Source organism: Delphinus delphis, chromosome 20 (genome assembly GCF_949987515.2).
Source record: "Delphinus delphis chromosome 20, mDelDel1.2, whole genome shotgun sequence".
Classification (NCBI taxonomy): Eukaryota; Metazoa; Chordata; class Mammalia; order Artiodactyla; family Delphinidae; genus Delphinus; species Delphinus delphis.
Window position 1 is genome coordinate 23471648 of NC_082702.1, and position 12003 is coordinate 23483650.

General features: G+C 34.6%; 1 protein-coding gene across 3 annotated transcripts in view; it reads left to right on the forward strand.

Annotated features, from left to right (window-relative positions):
• The window catches only part of PHKB (phosphorylase kinase regulatory subunit beta), a 194282-nt gene that overhangs the window by 17352 nt on the left and 164927 nt on the right, over positions 1-12003 (forward strand). For all 3 annotated transcript variants that reach the window (XM_059999140.1, XM_059999138.1, XM_059999139.1), the window contains 2 exons: positions 6275-6364; positions 8265-8403. In XM_059999140.1, the coding sequence (XP_059855123.1) occupies positions 6275-6364; positions 8265-8403 (229 nt within the window). The remainder of the gene's footprint in view (positions 1-6274; positions 6365-8264; positions 8404-12003) is intronic.

Consider the following 12003-nt stretch of genomic DNA (forward strand, 5'->3'; position numbering starts at 1 on the left):
TTCCCAAAGTTAGAGAATCATGAATAAAACGCAGACAGAAGATACTGGTTGATTCTTTCCTTGGGCTAAGATTCTACTTTCACATTTTTTGTGTATTTCTCTGCTAGAACCCAAGACCTATAGAAAAATGAAAGGGTGCAGCATACTTTATGTTTTAACTTTGTGTCAATATGCATCATTGAGTGCTACGTACAGTACTTAAAAAAAAAAAAATCAATATATGTTGCTCCAGGCAATTGCGAATTTTAGAGACATTAATGTAGCTGCACATGAAGCTGATTATTGTTTAAGCTGTTTGTAAATATCATATGTCCATGATGGGTTTGAAATCTTGCATATAAGTAGATCAAATGCTACATTATTAGATATTAGAGTTTTTATATAGCTTTTGAAAATTAAGTTGTATTATTTCAAGAGGAAATTGTCTATTTGAATCCCATAGTTTGAGATGGTCTCTTTATAATTTAGGACAAATGGATCTTTCTATTGAATATTTTGTAACCTAAAAAAAAAAAATTTTACCAATTTGATCTTTTTAAAATGAATGGAATTTACTACTTACTTTAAAAACGGTTTAGAAAACAAATTCCCAATGGATAAAATAGCTAAGTGGGAAACTTTATTTTTTTAACATTATAAAAAACTTAGAAGAAAATTGCAGTAACTATATGTATAACCTTGGGGTTATCAAAAACCATTTTATTTATTATTTTTAAATAAATTTATATATTTATTTGTGGCTGCTTTGGGTCTTTTTTGCTGCGCGTGGACTTTCTCTAGTTGCGGTGAGCAGGGGCCACTCTTCATTGTGGTGCGTGGGCTTCTCATTGCGATGGCTTCTCTTGTTGTGGGCCCCAGACTGCACAGGCTTCAGTAGTTGTGGCATGTGGGCTCAGTAGTTGTGGCTCGTGGGCTCTAGAGCGCAGGCTCAGGAGTTGTGGCACACAGGGTTAGTTGCTCCGCGGCATGTGGGATCTTTCCGGACCAAGCCCCTATCAAAAACCTTCTTATGTGGCATTTATGTTCGTAAAATTGCTATGGCCAGTATGCTAGTCTAAAGCCAAGTTATTTGAAATCTCTTTATGTTTAGGGGAAGTAAGGTAAAGATCTACACATTCAGATGTTAAGTACTCAAGAATGTGGCCCCTCTGGGGACTTCCTTGGTGGCGCAGTGGTTGAGAGTCCGCCTGCCGACGCAGGGGACAGGGGTTTGTGCCCCTGTCCGGGAAGATCCCACATATCGCGGAGTGGCTGGGCCCATGAGCCATGGCTGCTGAGCCTGCGCGTCCGAAGCCTGTGCTCCACAACGGGAGAGGCCACAACAGTGAGAGGCCCGCGTACTGCAAAAAAAAATAATAGTAATAATTCAATACTACTTCTTTTCGTGACATTACTGAATGCAGAGTTGGGAAGATATGTATTGTAACATGCTATTACATAGTATTTCCAATGTACAGATATATAGGTATAAATAAACTCAAAAGTATATATAATAGTAGAATGTAGTAAAATAGGAAGTGATGAGGCTTGATTATTTATTACCATTGTTTTTAATAATTAGTTGTAATTTAATTTGCAGTTATGGCTGTGTTTCACAACCAGTCCCAAAATTCCTGACAATTTCACATTTGACTCTCTCCAGCCAGTTCTAACTGATTCTAGCACACTCCTGGTTATATCTGTGTATATCTGTGTTTTGCAGTATTGTTTGTGATGGTAAAAATAGGGAGCGAATTATATACCCACTGATGGGGGGCTAGTGGAATAAGTTGTAGTATAGCAAAAGAAAGAGCCATCACTTTTAGTGATTTCCCTGTGTGTTGTTAAATGAGAGGAGCTAAATGCAAGCACAGGTCTGTCATGATCCCATTTTTATAAAACGAGCAAGGGCAGACTCTTCTCTCATTCTTGCCTATATGTTTGATTATATAAACATGGAAAATGTGTGGTTATGAGTACAGAAGAGGGCAAGAGGATGAGGTAAGGAAAAAAAGGACTTACGTCCATGAGAAAAACAATATGTATGTTATGATCCTATATGTGGTAAATTTTATGTGTTTATGTGATATATACACACTAAAAAAACATACACATTAAAAAGTGTACGCATTAAAAAATATATACACAGTAAAACATGCCTGAAAAGAATGCACCAAAATGTTAATGTACCAAATGTACCAAAACGTACCGAAATGTTAACGATACCTTTTTTAGGGTGATAGAATGTTATCTTTTTTTTTTAATCTGGAAAGAAATTAATTGAGGGAGAGAATTAAAATCCTATGGTCCTTTCTACGGATTTAAATTTATAATAAAATTATCCTGTGAAAGGGCATACTAGGGTCAGTGTGTCAATAAAATTTACCCTTTAGTGATATAATTTCTTCACCTAAACCTTCATGTGTATCACTTCAAAAAAAATCTTAGTATATAGTATCTTGTTTCGTGAGACATGTGTATAAGTTTTAGAACTGTATTAGGAACTTCCCTGATGACGCAGAGGTTAAGAATCTGCCTGCCAATGCAGGGGACACGGGTTCGAGCTCTGGTCTGGGAAGGTCCCACATGCCACGGAACAATGAAGCCCCTGTGCCACAACTACTGAGCCTGCGCTCTATAGAGCACGCGAGCCACAACTATTGAGCCCGTTTGCCACAACTACTGAAGCCCACGTGCCTAGAGCCTGTGCTTTGCAACAAAAGAAGCCACCACAAAGAGAAGTGCGCGCTGCAACAAAGAGGAGTCCCCGCTCGCCACAACTAGAGAAAGCCCGCGCACATCAACAAAGACCAAATGCAGCCAAAAATAAAATAAATTAAAAATAAATTTAAAAAAATAACTATATTAAGTATGTGTGCATATATGTATATATATTTATGACTTAACATCTTCCTGGAGTTGAGTTGTTACCTTCATATTTAGATGGCAATTCATTATTTGAAATTGCTAGTAAGTTTAGAGATTGCAATGCAGGAGTTCCCTGTTCTCTGAGCCCCACAGGGGGATTAAATTTTCCTGTCCTTTGTCTTTTAAGGAACTCACCACTCTACCTTGTTATTCATATATATATATATATATATATATATATATATATATATATATATATAAAAAATATAATCTTATTCAAAACCTTACCTTTCTTCCTAATCTGTAGGCCTTGGTAGCCTGCTAGATGTATGGTCCAGAGTCTTATGCATTCACTGTATATATTAACTGAATGAATAAATAATGATATTTATCTTAGTCCACCACCATGCATGGAAAAATGGTAAAGCTACTTTAGGGATCATCAAAGTCTTGATTAATAATATTTTTGTATGTATTAAAGAGCTTTGAATCATGTACAGTAAGATGCCCAAATAATACACTTCTGATGTTTTGGTTTGCTGATCAGTTTCCCGCCCTGAATTTCCTCATGGGTCATCTATTTCATGCTTTTAACAGTTAGTATTTAACTATCAGTGCTGTTTTGTGATTTCTTAAGAGCCTCTCCATAACACTCAGAAACCTTCTGGGTTTATAGTGCAAAATTCAGAAAGCTTATACCTTTGTTAAGTTTATCTCTTTCTATAATACTGTTTCTGTCTCACAGAGCAGCTCATTCTTTAGTCTTTGTTAGTAAATAGCACTTTCTTCCTTCATGATAAAGCTGTAATATTTCTCTTCAAGTAACAACTTCTGCTTCATCTTCTTTGTCACTGTTATCTGTTTGATGTAATGTGTTCTGAAATGAAGACGTAGACTGTATTTTTCTAATACAAAGTGAATTGTCAGGTAAGAAATCAGGTTGACATGTTTAAACTCATTTTACAAACTTGATAACTGATAAGTTTTATTTTACTTTGTGGTGTTTAGATATAGGCAAAATTCAAATGAGAAAAACATGGAAAGGAGAAATTTATATTTTAAAAATTCATTTCATTTTGAATTCTAAACATTATTAGAGTTTTCTGTTATTTTGCATCTTTGTCTTTGGGAACTTGTACTCCATTGTTGATTTCTTTCTCCTCCACGTTTGTATTGGTATTGATGCTTTTCAGATGTTTAATTCTTGTTTAAAATGTTTCCATTATTGCTTTTCCTTTCTAAGTAATTTAATTTTATGCAGTTACTTTAGAAGCAATATAGTGGTGATCACTGAAGTGTTGACATTTATCTAGCCAAGCTGTTCTTAATTTACCTTGGGCTTTCTTTGAAGATATAGGAAGGTGTAAGAAAACATAGATTCTCAGTGAATTAGCTGATTTTACTTTTACACTTTCCTGCTTTGTTTTGAACATCTTTTAGCTCTTGCTGAATGGGTATTTGTTTTCTTGAAAAGTCTGGTTTCCCATTTATTTATTGTTGCTTCTAAGAAACTCCATGGGTGATTTTATTGAAAAACATTAGATGACAGAATCATTTTAGTCTTTTGGGGGAGGTAAGGGGCACCTTAAATGTAATAGTACTTTTAAAGGAAGTATTTTTTTCACTCTAAGAACCCTGATACAGTGTCATTAAAATAATCTTTCAAAATAAATTCACCTACTATTATAATGCAAGTAGATTTCAGTTTTGCATATTCTATTTCAATCTTTATCCATATGCACATGTATTATTTATCTAATTGTAATGAAAATGTATATGCAACATTTGGTGATTTTATTTTTCTCATATAAAGCAAAATCTTAGCTCTACGAATAGCGCTCTAAATAAAAACAAATCATTTCACCACAGAATAAATAAAAACAAGTCTAAATAAAATATAAGTAAAAGCAAATCATTCCACAATCATTCCACCCCAGCAAACATGTCCCCTTTAGTCTTTGTATATCCATATGCACAATTTAAAACGTGATGATTTGTACCTGATTTTATTTTATTAATTATGGCTGAATTTCACCGAGAGTGTATAGACCCCCCAGAGCTTATCACCTAACATGCAAGCATTCCTTCCCAGCTGCCAGGCTGCCCATATACTGCCAATATACTTAAACCTACCCAGAGCTAATTGAATGCAGAGAGGCAGAAGGCATGTGTGGACCCTTGCCTCCTTTGCAGTCCTGATGCTTTCCTCTCTGTGTTGGTAGTCCTCTCCATACTTCACTATGGGGGCCATTCTCGTTGGTGTCATTGTGAAGACTTTTTTAGAAAAATCTCTTCACTCAGAGCAAGTCAATTCATATTCCCTGTTTTCATCCATAAGTCATCTCTCTTTCTAACAGAAGATAATGGGACTATTGCCTGAATGTGTAGATCTTTACCTTACTTTCCCTAAACATTAAGAGATTTCAAATAACTTGGCTTTAAGCTAGCATACTGGCCATAGCAATTTTACGAACATAAATGCTTTAATTTTCTTTAAAAACTGATTCTTAATGCCTTCCAACACGACCCCCCGCCCTGGTAAGTTATAGGTTCACTCTTGTGCTATGTTGTTAGACTATATGACGTGGCTTACCTGAGTCCCAGGGTGGATTAATTGTGACTTTGAGATGTTTATAATTTCTGAGTGCTTTTAACAAGAATGAGAGTCAGTACTTATTCTGATGGCTGAAGGGCCAGATGTCTTCCTTTCAGTCAGCAGTTGAGAAAGTGCACTAGTCAAGTGAACAATTTTCTGTATCCATTTTGTGGCAGATTATCATGATTAACGTGAATTTTGTAGCTTTTGAGCAGTGTATTCTGCTAACACCTTGCTGTAGTTTCCATGGCTGAAAAGTAGAAATGGTTTCTGCTTATAGTCTAGATAATAAGGCAAGTATTATCTACCTAGGAGAAAGTGGAGGCTTCAGGCTTTCAGTATGAAAACTATCTGAATATTCATGAAGTGGATGACTTTGGAACATGTACAGTATCTTTTTCCTTGAGGTTTCGGGGGTATGATTGTTTGACAGAAAACTGCCTGATAATGCATGAGGATAAGGAATACAGTTTGGATTTCAGGGCATGTAAGTAGATATATTGATATTTCTCAGAAGGAACTGAAATTATTGAGCTACTGGACTACCACAGGAGTATTAGTGATATTTGAGATGTTAGAACCAGTATACACGAGTTAGTTGGCTTGACTGCTGGGAGTGAGGAGGGGGATAGCTCATAACATTTAGAAATACTACAAGTGCTTTCTTCTTTTTCCTTTTCCCACCCCAAATTTGACAAGTAGTGAAATGTGATAGTTCACTATAAAAATGAAAATTAGATTGCTAAGTAGAGCTTCTTCATTTGTTTAGAAGTTTCTTTGTTTATCTGGATGAAAATGATTGAATTTGATGGGTTTTCATTTTTCTTTCAGGCTCAGTTTATGAACCTCTTAAAAGCATTAATCTTCCGAGGCCTGATAATGAAACTCTGTGGGATAAATTGGATCACTATTACAGAATTGGTAAGCAAAACCTGAGGAAAACATGTCCTTAGGTAGCTATGCCTTAGTTATATTATATATATATTATATGGATGATGTTCTCTCATTTGGATGTTGGGGTAGTTTCAGTGCATAGACAGCTACATATTCCAATTGCATATGATATGGGGACTATGGAAGGAATCTGACAAGTCATATCTGTCCCCTGAATCATTTTGAAACTGTCACCAGTGTCCTCTGTGTCCTTTTAGCCTTCCTAAATATTACCAGATTTGAGAACTAGAGGCTGTCTCTTGAATAATTCTTACACAAAGATTTTTATTTTTTGCTTATTTACCTATACATGGTTCCTATGTAGTCCTGAACCTTTTATATCCATTTCTAATTCATTGAGATTCAAAAGGTAATCTCAGGTTACTGTTACTGATATCAGGTCCCTGTTTTTTTGGTTGCTGTTTTGTTTTTGTCAGGATCAACCTGACAAATTTTGTTACTTAATGTGAGCAAGCAACTTTGAGATATGTATGTATTTAGGGGGCTCCTCTTTGTTCATCAGACCGTAAGTTGGAAATGCCTATTAATTTTTTTTGTCAGTTTGCTTCTTGTGCCATTTATGTGGCCTAGTATGTCAAATATAAAATTGGATTTATTTATCTCACTAAGGAGAAGGATTTTTTAGTGTCAGCATCGTGTAAAACCTTATTTCAACTTATTTTGGTCAAGATTCTGGTATATATTCTTATGTTGCCTACTTATTATTTTTGTAGCCATAACTAGCTAAAGAGATTAAACTGCCTTTTAAAAGAAATGTCAGATTTTTACTTTGGACTATGAGGACCGGTTTTTTACTCTGTGAAAAATAATAAATACCCTGGTATTCTGAAAGAAATGATAATGTCAGTTTAGTCTGAAAAAAGAAAAAGAAATTTAAGTCTTTAATCTCTGTGATGGACCAGAGTACTTTAGACCTTTGAAAAACTGTCCTAAAGTAGTTGACATATGCCAATCTAGATTAGAGTAACTTAATTTATTTGGGGGAAAAACATTACTCATCCATTTATAGTTAGACAGGAATAAAATAGCTTTTAGGAAATGTAATTTTAGTGTGTTTATTTTTCTATTTTAGGACTGTTTTATATAAGGTAGTAGAGTTTGCTTTCTGTATCTGCAGATGCAGAACCTGCAGATAAGGAGGGCCTACTGTATTAGCCATTTTAGATAAGGGACTTGAGTGTCTGAGGATTTTCGCATGCATGGTGGGTCCTGGAACCATCCCTGTGCATACTGACGGACAACTGGAAAACGCTGATTTCAGACTTTTTTGACTTAAGTTGAATGTTCACAAAATAATTATTTGCTTGCTGTTTTCATGTCATATAAAGATGGGATTCAGTTTTAAAATGTTAAACATATCACTAATATAGTATGTAAAATGAATACATTGCTCTTCAGGTACGAATTAGTCATCAGTGAAAAACAGGATTCTGGCCTGTTTAGGGTTGAGTTAGCTTTGGATTTAGCAAATGTATACAACTCTTTGTTGTATATTTGCTTTATTTTTCCCTATTGAACTTATTTTTGAAAATATACTTAGTTTTTTGGTTAATCTTTTTTTTTTCTGTATCTGATGTTGCCTTATAACACTTACTGACATAAAGAAGGATGTGCTAAAGACTTTTTAAATGCCAGTTAGCTGAGTTCTTTCCTCAAAAGTGGAAAGACCCCTTCATGCAGGATGGATCCCTACTTAGGCTGCAGTTACTTACCTGGAGTTGTTTCTACATCTTCAAAAGTTTTATACTACAGCTAAGTTTAGAAACAACAAAATTGTAGGATGAGGAAACCAAGGAAGTTTAAGACCTTCAGCTCAAGGGAAATGGATGGCTTTACAATTCGTTCTTTTCCTTGTTTTCAATTTCAGTCAAGTCAACATTGCTGCTGTATCAAAGTCCAACCACAGGTCTCTTTCCCACAAAAACATGTGGTGATGATCAGAAGGCCAAGATCCATGACAGTCTATACTGCGCTGCTGGGGCCTGGGCTTTGGCTCTTGCATACAGGTAAGCTGGTGTGTCTTTTACTAGTAACTCCAAGTCTAGGTAATAGGGTTTTGTAGCCCCAAGACAAATTGGGCAGCTGGCTCTGCTGCTGAGTCACTGTGTTACCTCCAACTGCTCACATCTCCTTTTAGGATTCTAAACCTTTCAGTTTTCCTAAGGATTTACATGAGACAAGTTCTAACATTTTATGAGTTTGTGACCAAAATTTCTCATCTCTAGGTTTGTAAATCATCATTAGTCTTTGACAGAATGAATTGCCCATTCTCGTTGAGTTGATTGGTTTCAATCACAGAGGAAATTGATGATGATTGAATTTTACAGATGATAAAACTAGGGCCTAGAGTAGTTTAACAGATTTGTTCAAAATTGCACAACTAGTTAATGACAGAGCCAGGGCCAGGACTCTTCTCCTTCCCTCTCCCAGTTTAGTGTTTTTCTTACTATACTTCTTTGGGGTATCACTTAATAATCTGGTTGTCAGTCAAATAATTATTTCATAAAGTAAAAGAAAAATAAATCTTTTCACAATACAAAAGTTCTCCTTACTTCATTTATTTCATTATATATGGAAAGCATCTGTTGTGGGTCCTGACACATAGTCAATAGTGATACACTTTAACCGTTACAAAAATGAGGTTTCTGAATATTAATTTTCTGAAGGTGATACATGCATGTACTTCTTTTTTGTTTGTTTTGTTTTGTTTTTTAACATCTTTATTGGGGTATAATTGCTTTACAATGGTGTGTTAGTTTCTGCTTTATAACAAAGTGAATCAGTTATACATATACATATGTTCCCATATCTCTTCCCTCTTGCGTCTCCCTCCTCCCACCCTCCCTATCCCACCCCTCCAGGCTGTCACAAAGCACCGAGCCAATATCCCTGTGCCATGCGGCTGCTTCCCACTAGCTATCTATCTTACTACGTTTGTTAGTGTATATATGTCCATGACTCTCTCTCGCCCCGTCACTGTTCACCCTTCCCCCTCCCCATAACCTCAAGTCCGTTCTCTAGGAGGTCTGCGTCTTTATTCCTGCCTTACCCCTAGGTTCTTCATGACATTTTTTTTCCTTAAATTCCATATATATGTGTTAGCATACGGTATTTGTCTTTTTCTTTCTGACTTACTTCACTGTGTATGACAGACTCTAGGTCTATCCACCTCATTACAAATAGCTCAATTTCGTTTCTTTTTATGGCTGAGTAATATTCCATTGTATATATGTGCCACATCTTCTTTATCCATTCATCCGATGTTGGGCACTTAGGTTGTTTCCATCTCCGGGCTATTGTAAATAGAGCTTTTGGGAGGTCTGAGGTCTTCTGCCAGCGTTCAGTAGGTGTTCTGTAGGAGTTGTTCCACGTGTAGATGTATTTCTGGTGTATCTGTGGGGAGGAAGGTGATCTCCGCGTCTTACTCTTCCGCCATCTTCCTGCTCTCTCCACATGCATATACTTCTGATTTGAAAACTGTATCTTTCACATGAACATGATTTCTCTGTCTTAAATCATTGATGTGTTGCACTTGTAAAGAAAATCAAATAGTGAGATAATATAAAGGCAGTCACCTTCAGCACTTGTTTGCTAATGTCACTACCAGCGTTTTTTACCATATTCTATGTAAGCACAATGTAGCTTCATTAAATGTCTAGCAACTACTAGTCTTAGGACCAGTAGCACCTTAATCAAGTAGTCAAGCCAGTAATGGGACAGACTGACTTTAGGTGCCTCCTGATGTGGCACATTACCCATATTGACTTCTTACCAAAATGTGTAAATGGCTCTATCTGTAAATAAACAATCAGACAAAGCCAGATTGTGACTACTTGTAGGACAACTTGCCTGAGCTCTTAAAAAATGTAATAATCATAGAAGATTAGAAAATAGGTGTGAAGATGGCTAGAATCTAATGAGAACTACATGCAATGCGTGAACCTTGATTGAATCACGCATTAAAAAAAGTGTAAAGTATATTTGGGGGATAGTTGGATTCTATTTGATATACACTATATATTAGACATTATAGTATCAATTCATTGGGTATGATAATGATATTATGGTTATGTAGGAGAATGTCCTTGTTTTTAGGAGATACTTCTGAAATATGTGTGGGTAATGATATTCAAATACTGCAGAAAATAAATTAGAGAATGCAAGCTAATTTTAGCAACTGGTGAATCCAGGTGAAGAGTAATTGTAGCATTCTTTTAGCTTTTCTATAGATTTGAAATTTTTGTAAATAAAATGTTGGGGGAAAATTGCTTAAAAAAAACCAAGAGTACCGGCCTTTTCCCAGGAGGCTTCAAACATCTGATAGAGAATTTAAAATCTTTTCTTTGCTGGGGACACTATCTATGTACTAACTCCCTGGATAATTTATCTTCTTACATAGTTAAAGTAGCAGATTTTTTGTTTTACTAGCAAGCAAAATGTGTTCTATTTGGATAAATGCAAGGGTACTTACCACAAAATTACTATGAAGCCCTTTTTACTTTCACAATATTATGTTGTGATAGTTTGTTTAGAGAATCCCCATGTTGTAAAATTAGTAGAATTTTGTTTCCAGTTCTACTTTTAAATGCTAATGAAATCATATAGATTATATTAGGTAGAATTCCTCAAAAATTAAGCTATCAGTATTTTCTCTTCATGAATTTATATCAATCTCTTATTGGTAATGAATGCATAATATAAAGTTATTAATTTTTGAAAATGGAAGTAATTTGAGTTTTCTAATTGTATTAGTTTTCAATCAGTCTTGTCAAAAATCTCTTGAAACCTCACTTCTGTTTGAATTTGTGTGTGTGTGCATGTGTACTGAGGACTTGAAAGGATTATTTTATGCACATTTATATTTCATATACATTAGGAGTATAATTTGATGTTATTTAATTAAATAATTGGATAAAGTCAAGAGACAATGAAGTAACTTATTTGCAAAAATACACTTTGAAATAGTTTTCCTTAAATGTAATATTACAGTTTCACTTTGTAATTTTGTTTTATTTTAGAGGAGAGAAGAAATACTAACTAAAATGTTTGACTTTTTAAAATGTCATTTACATATAAAGTTGTAGTCCTGAATATGTCATTGTTTAAAATTATATTATACTATATCTATATTATACTATGTATAATTATATTACATTACATTATATTACATTATAATTATATGTGAATATAATTATAATTAATATAAATAAAATTTTATATAATTATAACCATTATAATTATTTTATTTTATAAATAATTATATTGATTTACATGGTTTAGGTTAAAACTGTTCCTGAACCTAGTCAATTATACAAAATCTGTTAAAAGAAAGTTGAACCTAAACTTTATGCCATACTAAAAAGTATCATGTAGGGTTTTTGCATTTTTTGTTCTTTCTAATATAACTTCTAGAAAAAAACATGACTTTAAATTAGGGTTTAAATATGGAATTTAGTTTACTTTTTATATTTGAGAAGAGTAAGTAATTTTTTTAAAAAGAGTATTGACTTGAAGAAGTACTTTCAGACTGTTTAAATATGCATATATTAGAAATACAAAAACTCAAGGCAGACAGGATACCTTGTAGTACTGTCTAAGGGAGAGAG